This window comes from Chiloscyllium plagiosum, unplaced genomic scaffold (genome assembly GCF_037043375.1).
Source record: "Chiloscyllium plagiosum isolate Xiang-an unplaced genomic scaffold, Cpla_swu_hap1 HiC_scaffold_53X, whole genome shotgun sequence".
NCBI lineage: Eukaryota > Metazoa > Chordata > Chondrichthyes > Orectolobiformes > Hemiscylliidae > Chiloscyllium > Chiloscyllium plagiosum.
The window spans coordinates 14,942,918-14,961,956 of NW_028270191.1; the positions used below are offsets into that span (position 1 = coordinate 14,942,918).

The 19,039-nt window shown below is 42.7% G+C and overlaps 1 protein-coding gene across 2 annotated transcripts in view; it reads right to left on the reverse strand.

Annotated features, from left to right (window-relative positions):
* Positions 1-19,039, reverse strand: part of cers5 (ceramide synthase 5) — a 109,992-nt gene that overhangs the window by 35,478 nt on the left and 55,475 nt on the right. For both annotated transcript variants that reach the window (XM_043682000.2, XM_043681999.2), the window contains exons 5-7: positions 10,584-10,634; positions 9,520-9,612; positions 1,433-1,561 (exon numbers count right to left, since the gene is read on the reverse strand). In XM_043682000.2, the coding sequence (XP_043537935.1) occupies positions 1,433-1,561; positions 9,520-9,612; positions 10,584-10,634 (273 nt within the window). The remainder of the gene's footprint in view (positions 1-1,432; positions 1,562-9,519; positions 9,613-10,583; positions 10,635-19,039) is intronic.

Below are 19,039 nucleotides of genomic sequence, written 5' to 3' on the forward strand. Positions count from 1 at the left end.
AGTGCATAACATCAGGTCTTAAATCAACAATAAAAAAGTTCCCTCGGCTCTGCCTCAAGGTACAGTATCTTAACTTCAATGTCCAAATATTTTCTATGTGAAATTTACACTCTCCAGAGCAGCAAGTGCAGTGGATATTGTCAAATTGCATGCAGTTATGGGCAGTTAGGTGGGTTGGTGAAAGCGGAATGGAACTAGCATACTCCTATTTAGGACTCACAATGGGAACACAAATAAAAGGAGGATTTCAAACTTACAACTTCAACTGGAGGGCACACAGCCAGAAGGACTTTAAGATTAGAGGGACCCTTATTCTGCAGCTGACCTGGTTGAGAGAATACTTGATGTTGGGCACCAGACGCTTGGTAATTGGCAGTCTCATTCCCCAGCAACATGTGACGCACAGAAGGGGTCATCAGAAACAGCAGTGCACTCTATTTCAAACAGGCTCTGCCAATCGGTATTTTGCTAAACTACACAGTGAATTGTAAGTCTCAGACACATCACGAAAGGCACAGAGCAAACGCCCTACTTGCTGAGCTGACCTCCCACCCGGATTCTCAGGATGCTTGAACAGTGATGATTCACTGGGTTTGAAATCTTAGGGAACAAGGGTCATACATTCTTTAAACAGTTTTAAGAGTTGAATCAATTTTGGCACTTACAGTAAGTAAGCCTCAGCAAACACTAGGTGGGTGGAAACTTTAAATCAAATCCTGCTGTGTAAGATAATAAAAGTCCAAACTCCCTGCAAATCAGACGGTCCTGTTATGAACAGTCAACACACAACCGTAATGTGCTATTAATATTAGAAAAGGAGACAGTGGAGGGGCTTTAAAGTAGATAAAGCTGGAGTTACAATTCTTGTGCAATTTCATGGCCATAAACTGCATGAGTAAAGGTCAAGCAATTTATAACCATTATCTGAATCATGAAATGAGATCCCAGCCTTAGAACCACATCTTCAGAGGCTTTTCCTTGATAACTGATACATAAGAACCTCGATTATCCGTGGAACACTGGCGGGGAATATTTCATTCCATTAATCGAATGCTGGATAATCGAATGCCGGATAACATAGTTTAGGTAAGCATCGGGACCTTGCCAGATAATCTGATATTTAGGATAATCGAATGCCGGATAATTGAGGGTCCTCTGTATATAGTTTTATGTCTGGTGTCTCTGTATCTACCTGTCTGTCTGGCTCTGTGAGACAGGTTTTTTTTTGGTATAATACAGACACTAATCACAACAAATTTGTTTTGCTTCCGCACTCTTGGTTAAAACTGCTCACAGACTACTGTGGTAAAAACTTAAGAACCAAGTGTTGTTGGTCCAAGAAGGTATTAAAGCCAGAATAATTGAGAATGGTGTTTACCCAGGACTAAATCACCAAATCAAAGTGCCTCACAATGCAACAGAATAGTCTCACCTCTAAAAAGAAATCAGATGCGTCATGAAGGCACATGACAAGTGTTCCAACTCGCACCATGTTGTTGGAATAAGAGAAGGTGATTAATCCAACTGTCGCAAGGTGATGGAGAAACATAATAAGAAAGTCCTGCAAAACAAAAAAGGGGAGCATCAAATTATTAAGCAACTCAGAATTTTGCGCACAAACTGCTGCACTTGAACAGCTGTACAGTCTACAGTAACTGCTGGACACTGCTGCAACTGGACACTCTGGTATAGTGTACTGATGCACAAAGTCATGGAGAAGGTGGGAGGGGAAGACATGCTCAAGTTTCTCCACGTTAATGGTTTTTAGATTTCAGCCAGATCACAGTTAGCAGATAAACATAACCCAGTGTACAGAGTTAAGAGTCATCCAGGGCTCGTACTGCACTGGTGACCAGTTACGGACTGAAGTCTGCAACCAGCTGACTAAGTGGTCCTATTTGGCAGAGTTGCAACACACAGTAAACAAGGGACTATGACCAGATTCAGACAGTAATGGTTGTTCTCACAATTTGTTCCAGGACAAACCATGTGGATTACATAGGGTTCCAGAGCAACTTGATTCACTTCAACAGTGGTGAGTGTGCAAGCAAACAGACAATGAGGAAGATGTGTTACATTTACAGTGTCTAAGATCAGAATTGCTGCTACACATTCCTATCATCTCTACTTTAAAATCGCATCACTTTCAACTTAAAACTCCAGATCAATTCATTTCACTTAATGGCCATTTCTGTGTCAATGGAGTCTAACAGCCAGTTAACATGGAATCAAAACAATGAGCTTCCACTATCTCCACAGATGACTTGCTGTAAAGTCTGTGTGAATTCCGCACTATTTGAACAAGTAATCAAACTAATCAAAGTGCAGTTCTCCTTGATTACCCTTAGCTTAGTCTGGATTACCCAGACTGGAATTGAATCTACAATAAGATTTGTCTTCATGTTCAGCTTTCAGGGGCTTTTTTAAAAATGCACATGACAAAACCCATTTAATTACATTTAAATTTGGTATTAAATAAATACATACATAAAATTTTAAAATTCAAACGAATGACAATGTCAGTGTACAGTTAACATTACAAGGCTCTAAGAGTGAATAGTTTGGCGAAGAGCAGTTACAACATTGGAACACGTAACAGTAAAGGACAATACAGGCCCTTCGGCCCTCGATGTTGTGCTAACCTTTTATCCTACTCAAAGATCAGACTAACCGACATACCCTTCATTTTACTATCTACCATGTGCCTATCCAAGTGTTGCTTAAATATCCCTGATGTTCCTGTCTCCACTATAACTGCTGGCAGTGCATTCCACGCACCCACCACTGTCTGGTGTAAAGAACCAACCTCTGACATCACCCTTATACCTTCCTCCAATCACCTTTAAAATTGTGCCTCCTCATGATAGCCACATTTGCCTGGGAAAAACCTCTGCCTATGCCTCTCATTTTGAACATCTCTATCAAGTCACCTCTCGCCCTCCTTCGCTCCAATGAGAAAAGCCCTAGCTACCTCAACCTTACTACATGCCCTCCAGTCCAGGTAGCATCCTGCTAAATCTCCTATGCACCATCTCCAAAACTTCTACATCCCATCCTCTCCAATAATTTGCCCACCACAGCTGTTAAACGGATTGGTCTGTAATTCCCAGGATTAAGAGTGTGGTGCTGGAAAAGGCTGCAGGTCAGGCAGCATCCAAGGAACAGGACAATTGACATTTCGGGCATAAGCCCTTCATCATTCATTCCAGGTGAAGGGCTTATGTCCAAAACGTCGACTCTCCTGCTCCTCGGATGCAGCCTGACCTGGTGTGCTTTCCCAGCACCACACAACTGGGATCTCCTGCATGTGCAGTCCTCACTAGCTCCCAGGGTTATCCCTATTCCCTTTCTTGAACAAGGGAATAACATTCGCCACCCTCCAATAGTCTGACAGTGAGGGTGCAAAGGTCATCGCCAAAGGGGGGTGGGGGGGCTCCTACTCTGCTAGTTCTGCCTTCTAGCTTCCACTCTAATTCCCTATATTCTTTTGGCATGTCCTCTTCCCTTTCCCTACCTATGTCGTTACTACCAACATGTACCACGACTTCTGGCTGCTCTCCCTCTTAAGAATCCTGTAGACTCGATCAGAGACATCTCTGACCTTAGCAGCCAGGAGGCAACATACCATACTAATTAAAACTGCTTGCACTGTGACAAAAAACTGTCAAGTTTACTCTCGGAACTAATGTCATCTAGTCGCAGAAAAAAAAACCATGATGTGGAGAACTGGAGGGCTGAGAAACAGCAAAATAATTCTCTTGGCATATAAATGAAATGATTACATAAGAAAAAAACTAAAGGCTACTTTCTCAGGTGTGTATTTTTGTCATCTTAGGTCCAGTTTACAGAGTGTCTGATTTTGTACTGTGGTTAATGTAAGAGGTGTGCACCCAAAATTCCTCAGTCTATTTTAGCAGAGGTGCTAATCCATTTAAAATTGAAGTTGAACAGTTCATCCACTTTACCAACACCTTCCACCCCGACCTCAAATTTACCTGGACCGTCTCAGACTCCTTCCTCCCCTTCCTAGACCTCTCCATTTCTATCTCAGGCGACCGACTCAACACTGACATTTACTATAAACTGACCGACTCCCACAGCTACCTAGATTACACCTCCTCCCACCCTGCCCCCTGTAAAAATGCCATCCCATATTCCCAATTCCTTCGCCTCCGCCACATCTGCTCCCAGGAGGACCAATTCCAATACCGAACAACCCAGATGGCCTCCTTCTTCAAAGACCGCAATTTCCCCTCAGACGTGGTTGATGATGCTCTCCACCGCATCTCCTCCACTTCCCGCTCCTCCGGCCTTGAACCCTGCCCCTCCAATTGCCACTAGGACAGAACCCCACTGGTCCTCATCTACCACCCCACCAACCTCCAGATACATCGTATCATCCTTTGTTATTTCAGCCACCTCCAAACAGACCCCACCAAGGACATATTTCCCTCCCCTCCCCTATCAGTGTTCCGGAAAGACCACTTCCTCCGTGACTCCCTCGTCAGGTCCACATCCCCCATCAATCCAACCTCCACTCCCGGCACCTTCCCCTACAACCTCAAGAAACGCAAAACTTGCGCCTCACTTCCCTCCAAGGAATCCTTCCATATTGGTCACAAATTCACCTGCACCTCCACACACATCATTTACTGCATCCGCTGCACCCGATGTGGCCTGCTCTACATTGGAGAGACAGGCCACCTACTTGCAGAACGTTTCAGAGAACACTTCTGGGACACCCGCACCAATCAACCCAACCACCCAGTGGCTGAACACTTCAACTCCAACTCCCACTCCCACTCTGCCAAGGACATGCAGGTCCTTGGCCTCCTCCATCGCCAGACCATGGCAACACGACGCCAGAGGAAGAGCGCCTCATCTTCCACCTAGAAACCCTTCAACCACAAGGGATGAATGCAGATTTCTCCAGCTTCCTTATTTCCCCTCCCCCCAGTTTCTCAGTCCAAACCCTCGAACTCAGCACCGCCTTCTTGACCTGCAATCTTCTTCCCGACCTCTCCGCCCCACCCCCTCTCCGGCCTATCACCCTCACCTTAACCTCCTTTCACCTATCGCATTCCCAATGCCCCTCCCCCAAGTCCCTCCTCCCTACCTTTTATCTTAGCCTGCTTGGCACACCTTCCTCATTCCTGAAGAAGGGCTTATGCCCGAAACATCGATTCTCCTGTTCCCTGGATGCTGCCTGACCTGCTGCACTTTTCCAGCAACACATTTTCAGCTCTGATCTCCAGCATCTGCAGTCCTCACTTTCTTCCAGTTGAGAAGCATTGTCTGAACCAGAAACCTACATTACAATCCTTATGGGTTAATACATCCACTAAACTAGCAGGCAATGCAATTTCATAAAACTGTGTTGTTGAAGGTATTTTTAATCCAGATTTCTGATTAATTCTCTTCCCCAATGCACCTCCCTATAAACACCAGGGGCATTATTCCCACGATAGTAACCCATAATGTCATTGCACAGCCACACAGTTTCTTCACAACCTCGGGCTATGACTCCTGTTCGCTGTTCCTCTCAAAGTCAACAATTAAGAAACAGACCATCAACATCTTGTCTGGAATCAGGTCTGCTTCAGGTGACAGCATTTGAAGTTTCAATTTAAAAGACAGCAAATCACCATCAGCCAGACAAAAATCAGAAACCAATATAATTCAAGTCATTTCAAATTTATATAAGATTTGCATTTCTCTCTTAATTCTGGCTTTTTTTTGTTGCTACACATGGATAAGTGAAATATGTTTATGTTGTGACCTCCTATTTAATGCCAAATACAGATCAAATCCAACAGATTGCCACTACAATAGAAGGCGTACTTATAGATGTGGGTGTTCAGTTTTTAAGCAAGCTACAGTGATGATGATTCATTATCAGAATAAGGGTGGGTGAAGTAGAGAGTTAACCTGGGGTCTTCCAGACAGTGCTGCAGAGTTGGGGTTTGGGGGGGTATATTCCAGAGAGCTAGTGTTTAAACTCTATTTGATACTCCCCACTGATGGCAATATGAACTGAAACAATCATGTGGGCAAAATCACAGGCAGAAACTCAACCTGCCACTAAATGATTACAGCCAATGGACCATGGTCCATGGTCAAAGTATTCTTGGCACATGATTTGAGAAAATGCAGACACTAGTATGAATGTCCTTCAGTCCAACTTGAAGCAGCCGAGATGGCCACTGCCAACTCAATGTTTAGTTTCAGCTTCTAAACGGCTAACATGAATAAGAAATCCAACCGTCTCACACAGTTAGAGAGACCCTTGGATCACAATTAAAAGGGAGAATGCCAATTAAGCATAAAGGCTAAAAAGGAGAAAAGTGAGTGCATAGAATGCAGGACAAAGCTTATATACAAAGCAGTAGAAATACTGGCTCCTACATCAGCTGTCAGTCACAGATCTCAGCACAGACAGCCACGGTTAGAAGTAGTGAATGGAGAGAAATGGAAAAATGCTGGTGATAAAGAAAACAAAAGCAAGCAATCCAGTCAACTGCTAATGAAAGAATCAAATCAGTCAGCATCAATTGGCAGCAGAGTGCACAAATGGTGGTGCACTATGGACACAAGATACAAATAGCAGAAAGCTGAATGCAACCAGCCACACTGCACCTGTGACAAAAGGGTTTTTTCTCTCCAAGTTTAATTGACGTTTATTAGGCAGAAGCTGAAGATGCTAAGAGTTTGTCAGCAGTTTCTAAAACAAATCCAAAACAATGCATACTTCCTCCCCCTGCAAGAAATCCAATCTGACCAGTATTGTTAAGTGAGCTTGAAGACTATACAAAAAATGAACTTGTCTCAAACTCATTTTTCAAGAAAATTGGCAACCAACACTAATTAAAGCAATGTACCTTTCGCCTCTTTGGGCTCCCCTACATGATAACCTTTGTTTTTTAAGGTCTAAAAAAAACAAGAAAAAGAAAAAAAAGGAAGATGTGATTTTGAAAAGTTTTGATTCTGCTCCAGAGAGTCAGGAGAATACCTTTCCCAAGCGTTTTTCCATCATCTTCCCTCCTGTCGGGCTCTATGGCAAGAGGTGAGCAAAGACAGCCTCAGTTAGTTGCAGGGGTTTAAAAAAAATACTAATTCTTCCTCCTCAAAATCGGAAATACTACGTGTCTGTCCAACACCTCTTCAAAAACAGCAGCAACTTTGGGAACTCCCTCAAAAGGTTATCATGTACAAATAAACGGCAGTGGGCAGTTAATTAGTTGGATTACCACAGGCCAGATATTCTAATTTTGAGGATTAGCCAGATTTCAACAACCCATACTGCAAAATTCTAGACTTCATAAGCTGCAACTGGCAGGACTGCACCTCACCCAGTACTTTATCCTATAGCCTGGAGGACAATGAGTCCCATGTGAACTCCAAATACAACATGTCGCCCATGAAGAGGGCCAAAGTAGGAAACAGACCAACTCATTCAGACATTTAGTCAGGGGTGGGAGGGGTAAAGAGCTGAAGGTGAGATTTAAGGCTAAAAAAAGGGAGGCACCCATGTCATCTGCAAGGACCCAGACAGTGTGGAATAGATGTCAATATCTAAAAGCCCCCCAAACAAGCCAAAAAAAAAAACCCAACAAACCTAGAACATCCTGGGAAAATAGCAGAAACAGAACTTACAAAATTTTTTTAAATGACAAGCGTTAAAAACTGATCAATTTCTAGATGCAGACCACACTGTAGTAGAGATCAATGCATTTTTTTTTTTACAAATAAAGCAGATTTAAGTTAGCCTGCAGCAGCACATAAAACCAAAGTTCGTTTGGCAGGAACTAGCACTAATTGAATGCTAAAAACACTAGGGTACTTTTCAAAAGCACAACAAACTTGGAGCAAAAGAAAACATAGAAGTTACACATGTGATTTCAAAGCAGAGATAATTTCATTTGCACACAAATTATCTTTTGGATAAGATAATTAATTTATTCAAATATTAGATTCATATGATATACAGCAGACTGGTCACAAGACACTATTCCAGAGCAAAGTTGTTAAGTACTTACTTTTAAACAAGCCTTTCTAAAACCCATTTCCTTCACTGGTTCAACAATCACTGGATTGTGATCTATCCATCAGAGAGAGCAGGCAGGCAGGAACAGGATCTGGATTCATGTCCTTTCGTGTTCTGAGATGCGTAAAGGACTTTTGGAGGCTGAACCTTCTTAGAATTTTCCCAGTTCTTTTTGCTTTTCCCCCAAAACCTTCTCCCTTTGGCATTATCTCCTGATTCTATATCATTTGCAAATTTTGACATCACTTCAAAAGGTCCATCTCAACATTACTGATACAATAGTAAACAGAAGTGGCCAAAACTAAAACCTTGCAGCACACCGTTAACCACTTAAACATTGCTTTGAAATTCAAAGTTTCCCCAATAAAGCATTTTAATCAAGATTTCAATGCTCAGCCTAATTCCATACACTCTAACCTTCTATAATGGGCGTCCTGATTTATATGACTCACTGAGTCATAGGTTAAACTCAAGAGTCAAAAAAAACTTGTTGGGCATTTTGATGAGCAAAGGATTTGAGGCTTCAGTTCAATTAAAATGAAGTTCCACAGAAGCAAATAAGAGTGTTGTGTGCTGTTCTGGAATCTACATTAGAGGATGCAGAGGAGATTCACCAGGATTATGCCTGGACTGGAGATTTTAAAGGTCTGGGACAGGAGGTTTCGTGGGGATGAGAGGAGAGAAAAGTTGTTTCACCAAAAAAGGTGGTCGAGGTAGAAACCCTCATAACATTTAAGCAGTATTTAGCCGTACACTGGTGATGCCAAGATATACAAGGCTAAATGCTGGAAAATGGCATTAGAACAGTTAAGGTGCTTGTTTTTGACAGGCACAGACTCAATGGGCTGAAGGGCCTATACTGTATATCACATACAGTCTACTATGTGCTGTTGACATTGATTGCATTATATTGAATATTAAAAAAATTCTTTAGCACTGAGGCCCCGACCAAGAACAAGAAAAACATGAAACAGTATTTAAGTAGATAGCTATAATACAGTCAAGAGCAAGGTTTTAAAAAAAAAAATCCCCCAACTTTGTCACATTCAACTTGCTCCAATTGTGCTAGAGCTATTCCTGAAGAATACAGCACATCAAGTCAGCTTACTCAACGAAAGAGCCATGGATTTAAAAAAAAGAACCAGTACTCGGTTTAAAAGTAGATTTTAAGTAGAGAAATCTTGGAAGGCAACCTTACTTCAGGCCCACTGACAGAGTCTCAATTTGCTTTGCACCAAATCCAAATAGGGTTATTAAAATAACTTTTGTAAAGGAATATAACACCATCAGCTTTATTTAAACAAGTTAATTAACAGAACACAATGAGTTATTGGACTGTGGTTCTCAATACGTAGTTTAAATTAGACTAGTTTGCAATGGGGACAGTATTTACAATTAGCTGCAATTACTGGCTACCTCAGATCGAAACTACCCTGATGGTTCAAACTCAACTCAATAGGCTGGCAGGTGCTTACCTTTCTTTTAATGTCGGTAAACTGTGAAAACATCAGTGACCAGTAGAACGACAACTCCATTATGTAATAATAATACATGTCAAACACCAGTTGCTGCAGGAAAGAACAAAATAGAGTTAATTGTCAATATATACTCACAGCACGGTTATAAAAAGGTACATATCCCATGTACAAATAGTACAAATATCATCAGCTGACAAGCACTTAATGATACAATTGAATTAATCTTGCTCAGGCTTCCATACACCACAAATTTATTTTTTCATTATTACTTCCCAAATTACTTAGAAACAAAAATTTCATAGGCAACATTAGGAATTGCACAGAGACACACATTTGGGAAAAAAAAGGTGTACAAGTTCTAATCAATTAAGAGAGACTTTCATCCATGAGTTATGATTTTAAAAAAGTCATCAGGCTTGAACATTAACTTTTTCCATCCAAAGATGTCACCAGGCCAGCCTAATGTTTCCAGCATTTTCTGTTTTTTTTTTTTAAAAACTTAGGTCATCATCTTGGGTTGAAATCAGACCTTGACCCACTACCACCCCAAAAGCAAAGCCACAAAATGACTTCCCAGAACTCAGCGAAAACTCACTTCTAAACACACTCCACTTTTAAACAAAGATTGCAATCAGATGGCCTTTGGCTAACATCAAAATGAAACCATAGCACTAATCTGCACCATTCATAATCAATGTATGTCAATTTCTGGACAAAAACAAAAAGGGGGTAATACAAGACGAGGGGGACAGAGTCCAGTGGTGAGGAATACATTTCCCAATTCACCCAATTTTAAACAAGTTTAGAGAAACTGGCTCCTCTCAATTAATCATCTGCTCTCAGCACGTGTGAAATGTTTGTTTCACTCCAGTGTGAAACCAGAAACTCTAATCCTAATGAGGGCTGTGTTTACATTTTTTTTAAAAAGCATATACACACTTCAGATCATAAAAAGGAGACAAAAAATAATTCTGACAAAAAGTAAGTCCTCCTCCATTGCACAAAACATTAGTATTTGCTTACTTCCAAAAAAAACCAAATCACCATTGTTCAGTGCTCACCTGATAGGGGTAGTTATACCAGCAATGTCGTGTGTCCCAGAACCAGGGAGTCTAGAAGAAAGCAGAAGCAGAGTTACATACAGCAGTGACCATACCACCAGACTGGTATCAAAAGATATATTTTGAAAATGCTTCTCTTCCCCAACTACCCCCTCCTAAAGTGTTTTTCTTGAATATGCCAACACAGGCCAGGTACCTGTTTCACAGTGACTGAAAGTGTTCTGTACATTAACAGATAGCCATTCTTGCAATATTCTGGGTAGTGGGCTCGTTGACTATGGAAAATATCACAACCTAGGTTAATCCTCCTTTCAATTGGGCAACTGTAGAAATGAACTGTCCAATGATCAGGAGCAGAATTTTGATCCATTTCCATCCCAACTCTGTGGGGCAATCAGCAGGTCTGTTGTGCCATTACAGACTCGCTGAGATTCATTAACTCAGCACACACCATTGACAGAACTGGGGCCTCCTTCTCCTGTAGGTCACACTCCCATTCCAAATGGGAAATTTATGCACTGAACCAGAACAGCCACACTTACACACTCAATTAGGTCCAGCAGGTCAAGCAAAAAAAAAGCAACATACTACTATATTAAGCAACCACAAACAAGGTTTTAGCTTGTTTATCCACACCATTCCAGAATTAAGAGTAAATTACACTTCCCAAAAACTACAGCCACTGGTTATATATATTTCCTGAACGAAAATATTTAAGACTACTACAAACAGAGGCATGCTCTATACTCCATTTTAAAAAAAAGACAAGGTTTAGTCAGAATCATAATCAAGTCACGGGTTCAAGTTTCTTTACATGTAGACACTTCAGTGCAGTATTGAGGGAGTGCTGGACTGTTAGGTGTGCCTTTGGAGAAGTAAAACTTGAGCACCATCTACCCTCTTCAGCAGGATTAAAAAAAAGAAGAGTGCTGGCTCTGGCCAGTATTTAACCACAACCAATGCTATTTAAAAATGCTTAGTCATTTATCTCACTGGCGTTTGTGGGAGCCTGCTGTGTGAAACTGGACGGCCATGTTTCCCTACATCACAACATTCAAGTAATTGGTTGGATGCATAAATCAGGTCAATTGCCTGCTAACATCACACAGCAGCTCACTGCTCAAGCAACCTGCGGCAGACAAATGATTTTGCAACACATGGCAAGGCTTTAGATTGTTGCTGGTGGAACAGCAGAACAGGATGGAGAGCTTGCAAAGCAAGTCTAGTCAATGCAAACCTGGTGGTGCAGCTGGATCTTAGAAAAATCCATCTGTAGGTCCTTGTTACAGCTCTTAGTTAACACATTTGCAACACCCCCAAAAATATCTGTGTGGGGAGCAAGTGAAGACTGTTACAACTGTATTCATAGCACATTTAGTATAATGAAATGTCCCAAGGTACTTCATAGGAGCAACTCAATAAGAAGGGTATTGAATCACAGAAAGAGATCTTGGGCAAGATGGCTCGGATGGTGGAGCAATTAAAAACCTGGATGCACAACAGCCCAGAATTAGAGGGCAGCAGTTATCTCAGAGGGGCATGGAAGGAACGGGACTTGCTAAGAGTCAAGTCACAAGCAGCAGACGTTGCAATGACCGATATTATGGAGGGTAAAATCTCTGACTCTAAGACCAGCCAGGATGCCAAGTGAAAGATTATGCATAGAGAGGTATAATTTGCTCTGGTATTTCAGGATCTCATCTGCCAGGACTCTGTGGAGTCTCCCTTGCTCAGCTCCATGTCACCGTATCCGACAGCATCCAAACAAAAAGGTAATGCAGACCTATCCAAAAAATGCACAGAGGTCACCATTGGATTAGAGAGAGTCTGTCTTCTCATATGCCATCAGTCTACCACATTTCACACTATAGAAGTATCTGGATCAGCACCTGATAGAAACGATTTAAAAAGGCAGATAGCAACAGCTCTCCCAAAACAGCAACTCAGGCAGTGAATGCTAACATGCCTAAATAGCACAGAAAGTAGCACAGTGGCTGAACCCTGCATGTGTAACACCCAGTGATAAAATAATGCCAAAATGATGTTAACTTCAGTGGAAGGAAGTCACAGCCTGTAACTGCACCACATTAGCAGCTTCAAGGGGAAGGGACCTGAAGGAAGCAGCACAAAAATCCAAAGTAGTCGGATGCAAAATGGAGGTTCCCACCCATCTGATTCCCACTCCACTCCTAACTAAATTGTCCAATTTTCTTTGGAAAAATCAATCATCATCTTGGCTTCCACTTTTCCATAAGTCTACCTTAGCTGAAAATGTGTTGCTGGAAAAGCACAGCAGGTCAGGCAGCATCCAAGGAACAGGAGAATCGACGTTTCGGGCATAAGCCCTTCTTCAGGAATGAGGAAAGTTTGTCCAGCAGGCTAAGATAAAAAGGTAGGGAGGAGGGACGTCAGAAACGTGATAGGTGGAAAGAGGTCAATGTGAGGGTGATAGGTCAGACTGGGGTGGGGGCGGAGAGGTCAGGAAGAAGATTGCAGGTTAGGAAGGCAGTGCTGAATTCGATGGATTTGACTGAGACAAGGTGGGGGGAGGGAGAATGAGGAAACTGGTGAAATCAGAGTTCATCCCTTGTGGTCGAGGGTTCCTAGGCGGAAGATCAGGCGTTCTTCCTCCAGCCGTCGTTTTGTTGTGGTCTGGCGATGGAGGAGTCCAAAGACCTGCATATCCTTGGTGGAGTGGGAGGGGGAGTTGAAGTGTTGAGCCACAGGGTGGTTGGGTTGGTTGGTCCGGGTGTCCCAGAGGTGTTCTCTGAAACGCTCCGCAAGTAGCCGGCCTGTCTCCCCAATATAGAGGAGGCCACATCGGGTGCAGAGGATGCAATAGATGATGTGTGTGGAGGTGCAGGTGAATCTGTGGCGGATATGGAAGTTTCCTTTGGGGCCTTGGAGGGAGGTGAGGGGGGAGGTGTGGGCACAAGTCTTGCACCTCCTGCGGTTGCAGGGGAAGGTGCCGGGAGTGGAGGTTGGGTTGGGACACCCGGACCAACCAACCCAACCACCCTGTGGCTCAACACTTCAACTCCCCCTCCCACTCCACCAAGGATATGCAGGTCTTTGGACTCCTCCATTGCCAGACCACAACAAAACGACGGCTGGAGGAAGAACGCCTCATCTTCCAGCTAGGAACCCTCAACCACAAGGGATGAACTCGGATTTCACCAGTTTCCTCATTCTCCCTCCCCCCACCTTGTCTCAGTCAAATCCATCGAATTCAGCACCGCCTTCCTAACCTGCAATCTTCTTCCTGACCTCTCCGCCCCCACCCCAGTCTGACCTATAACCCTCACCTTGACCTCCTTCCACCTATCACATTTCCGACACCCCTCCCCCAAGTCCCTCCTCCCTACCTTTTATCTTAGCCTGCTGGACAAACTTTCCTCATTCCTGAAGAAGGGCTTATGCCCGAAACGTCGATTCTCCTGTTCCTTGGATGCTGCCTGACCTGCTGCGCTTTTCCAGCAACACATTTTCAGCTCTGATCTCCAGCATCTGCAGACCTCACTTTCTCCTCATAAGTCTACCTTACCCAAGCCAAACATAAACTTGCACATTTCTATCAAATCGCTCAAGTTGCTTTGCTCTAGGATGAACCATCTCAAATTTTTCCAGTCATCTAGCTAAAACCCTTCACACTCGGAACCATTCTCATAAATCTCCACTGAATCCTCACACCCTTCAGAGATACAGCAGCAAAGGGTACCCCAGAACTGGGCTCAGAAAAAGGGCGATGAAATGTCACCATTATTCAGTGATCCACCACTACAGAAAAGGTCCCCTCTCTCATAGTGCAACTATGATAAAATAAAAGCCACAAGGAAAATAGTTATAGACTATTATTCTGGCTGTCATTGAACTTAATAGTGCTGTTGTGGTTGTACCAATCCAGTTAAGTTGCGAGTATTCAATCACTTTCTTTAGTCCACAAAAGGACAAAATTTAAAAAAGGTTAAGGGATGACAGGATTGTCACAGAGCAGCCAGTCATAGTGTTGGTATGACTGGTACATACAATGGTTGGGGCCCCTCTTGCTGGAGGCATTATATGGCACAAACATTACCCAACACTTGTCTGGCCATGCATGCAATGCTGTCAAAAAAGTTGCATAGGCCGTGACTGCTCCTGGCCTCATGATACAGGGAAAAAGTAGTCAATAAAACAGATGAAAATAGTTGTTGAGTCAATGCTTCAAAATGAAAGGTGGGAGGACAGTGAAAAAAATTTTCTGGAGAACAAAGAACAATACAGCACAGGAACAGGCCCTTCTGCCCTCCAAGCCTCCGCCAACATAATTTACCCTTCTGTACTAAAACTGCCCTGTAAGGATCCATATTCCTCTATTCCCTTCCTATTCATGTATTTGTCCAGGTGCTTCTTGAATACTGCTATTGGGACTGCTACCGCCACCACATACCAGGCACTCACCACACTGAATAACCTGCCTCACACAGCTCTTAAACTCTCCACCCCTGCACCTTGAACCTGTGTCCCCTAGTAATTTACCCTTCCACCCTGGAGAAATTTCCACTCTATCCATGCCATTCACAATCTTATAAACTTCTATCAGGTCACCCCACAACCTCCTGCTTTCCAGTGAAAACAAACCCAGTCTATCCAACCTTTCTTCATAGCCAAAATCCCACATACCAGGTAACATTCTGCTAAACCTTTTCTGTACCCTCTCCAAAGCATCCACATCCTTCTAGTATTGTAATGACCAGAATTGAATGCAACATTCCAAGTGAACTAAAGTTTTATAAAGCTGCAGTATGAGTTGCCTTTCATTAATCTCAATACCCCTTCGAATGAAGGCAAGCATATCACAGGCTTTTGTTTTTTAAAAAACGACCTTATCTACCTGCACTGCCATCTTCAGTGATCTGTGAACCTGCACACCCAGATCCTTCTGAAGCAGGCTTCTCTTTGCTGTAATGCAGAGCTCCCACACAACAAGTGTTGACAATCAAAAACCCTTCAGAGTTGAGCCACAAAATTAGCTAGAGGTGGGAAAGATAAGCAAATTACTCAGTGGCAGCCACTCAACACCACTAATAACTGCTCAGGTTGACAAATTATGACTTCCAATGCCTGCAAAGATATTTGGCAGAGGCAAATGAAAACTCTTCATACAAGTACATTGTGGTTACAAAGCAATTTTTTAAATTTTAAAATGGTAATTTGTCTATTTATGGTTTTCTATTGTAAAGCAAAGACTACCACAACTGCAGAATCTTATTTACATACATCAAGAACCAAGAAGAAAAAGCATATGCCCTGTCCAGGCTTGCAACATAAAGGCTGGTGAGAGTTAGAAGAACCAGTGTCTCACTAAACAAGATGAGACTTGCACTGTTAAATACAATTTAGAACAATCACAAAGTCATTGGGAGGTTGGAAGTAGGGGGAGAAAAAAAGATTTGGTACAATCCAACTACATATAAAACAACACTTATTACAATATCCCTTGCTGCAATATGTGGCAAACCAAGTTGGCTAACCCCTCCTGTTATGAGGATAGGTAAGCAACTATTTCAAATCTCCTTGCTAATAGATTAGTGACTACACCTGCAACAGCCAAAGCAAATTGGAAGAGTGAAGACATAATTAGCTTTGTTGCCAGAAATGAAAATAAAAACTCAGTTGTTTAGCAACAGTCCACTAGATCTGGCTATGGTCCATCCAGATATTTAAAACTTCAAAAACAGAAAAGTTAGCGTTAACAGCAAATATCCTGGAGCCTAACTTCTATGCTCAAGCTCTTCACCACTGCCATCAATGCAGTAGAGATCAGACTAGAAGACAAATCAATTTTGCTTATAACAAAATCAGCACACATTCCATTTTTCCATGATTTATTGGTGTAACAGCTAAACCTTTCATTGGTTTTATTTTGAACAAGTACATTAATCTCTGACTAATCTTACCACTGGTTCTTGGGATCATGGAATTCCAGAATAGTTACAGCACAGAAGGCCAGTTGACTCAACTGTATCTGTGCTGACTTTCTCCTTTGTTTCCATCTTTAAATTAGATTTTCCATTATCCACCTAACTATGTTATTTTGTACAGTAAATTGCATGAATTGGATGAAAAATATTGGAACGAGTGTAAAACCATACCAAACAAAAAAAGGATATTAAAGAAACAATTAAACCCCGAAAGGAGCAAGACTCCACACTAGTCATTTTCAGAGTCACGGAGGTTAATCCACCATAACGAACACTCATCGCTCCCCTTAAAAGCAAACTTAGACTTGGTGACTTTTTTTTGTGGTAGGTTTACTATACATCTCTGATTAATTGTATACAATTAGTGCTCCGATGAATTAGAGTAACAGACTGCTGCCAATGGCAAGATGGTTGGCAAAGGTAGCCACTACTTGCACAGCACCACTGCAACAGAGCCTTCTGGTTGCTTCTGGTCATCCCACTGGCTGCTCCCTTTGTCCAGCTCACCATCTCTCTTGCTGCCAGGCTTGCCACTTCAGTCAGGGAATGGGGCAGCAAGTGAGGCATGGAAGTCTCTTTCTAAGAACTCCTCTGGGTCACGTGTTTTCTAATTTCAGGGGCACCAGTCCACTCCATAGAAGAGTCCTGTGCCGTCACAGTGAGACGCAAAAGGGACTGTAGGGTTGTCCCCCACCCCCCAATAATTACTGTTGCAGGAGGCAACAAATGCAGCCTTTGAATCATGAAACACAGCATTATGCCATTTCGGAGAAGATAACAATAAGAACAACAAGAGCAACAAATCTCAAACAAGAAAATACTTGGATTTGCACATTTAATTGCGCATCTGCCTTCAATTGAAGTCACTGGAATATTTACAAATAAATAGCAGCAAATGCAACTAGTCTCACTGTTATTTTGACAACAGTCTTTGGACCAATATACTGGCCTGTACTTTCCACTCCAAATGGGAGCTGATGTCTTAGTGTAAGAGTACCTGCCATTACACAGGAATTCTGGAGCAACACCAGAATTAAGCAAAAAGGCAAAGCCTGGTCAATACAAACAGAAATACACTGGGTGAGTGTAGTGATTGAAAGGCGGTCAGCCAGGCGGACCTCACAGAATACAAGTTCTGATTGGACCAGGTAGACAGCCCCAATCATGGAGCCCTTCCAAATAGAAACAGGCATGTAAGAGGTTCTGTTCACTCAGAGCTGACTGAGGAAACAGAATCGATGTCACAGAATATCATAGAATCCCTACTGTATGGAAAGCAGGCTATTTTGTCCATCCAGATCCTCTCAAACCCACCCCATCTCCATGGCTAAGCCACATTATCCCTGGACACTACAGGGCAATTCAGCATGGCTAATTCATCTAACTTGCACATCTTTGGTCTGTAGGAGGAAACTGGAGCACCAAGAGGAAACCCACGTAGACAAGGGTAGAGCGTGCAAACTCCACACAGACAGTTCCCGGAGGGTGGAATCGAATCCGGATGCCTGGTGCTGTGAGGCAGCAGTGCTAATCGCTGAGACCCCATGCCACCCAAGGACTTTCCACATGCAAGTAAAGAGTGACTTGGTGACAGAATACAGGCCTCTAGGGTTATTTCAGTGGCAGAGAGAAAAGCATGCTCTTGAAGAATGGTCCTCAAAACATTTGTCTTTGGAGTTGGGGTGAGCATTTCTGGCATCATGCCATTATTTGGAAAGTTTGACTCTTGATCCTGCCGTCAAAGACTGGGCCCAGTATGTGGAAAGAATGTGGGATTTTTTTCCCCCCAGGCAAATGACATTACAGTAGATGAAATGCAGTGATTAATTCTCCTGACAGCTTGTGGACTTGCAGTTATTTCAGTTATTGGGAGCCTAATTTCCTTGAGGCACCAGATACTAAATCCTTTCAAGAATTAATAGATTTAGTTAAGGAATATTACAATCTCAAGTCATCTCTAATTCGGAGGCTATTAGTTTTACTTGACAATTCAAGGAGGGGGAAATCCATATTGAGATTTTCAGTTAGGTTAAGATGACTGGCAGAGGCATGTGACTTAGATTTAACCCTTAAATGAGATGCTGAGATACTGTTTGGTATATGGGATTAAAGGATAAGACTGTGCAAAATCACCTACTAGCTGAAACCTAACTAGACTTCAAACAGGCACTTCAACTAGCCTTAAATCAATGGAAAATGCAGCAAGTGGGGCATATGAGTTGCAGGGTATTCTGATAGAAGTGACACCCTTGCCAGGTTGACGGAGCTTGGGGGAACACCACTTGAGTGAAGGCAATCGCGTCGCCTCACTCAGGACATATCCTGAACAGCGAGACTCTAGATCAGCCACAACAAAACCCCAAAACAAAGCCAAACCTCAGACAAACAGTTTCAGGAAGTTCTAGGGACCAAGGCCACCTGGCATGTTGACTAGGAAGCAAATCCATGATTCTGCATGGCCCGCACAGTGCCATTTGCCTTACGTCCAAAAAT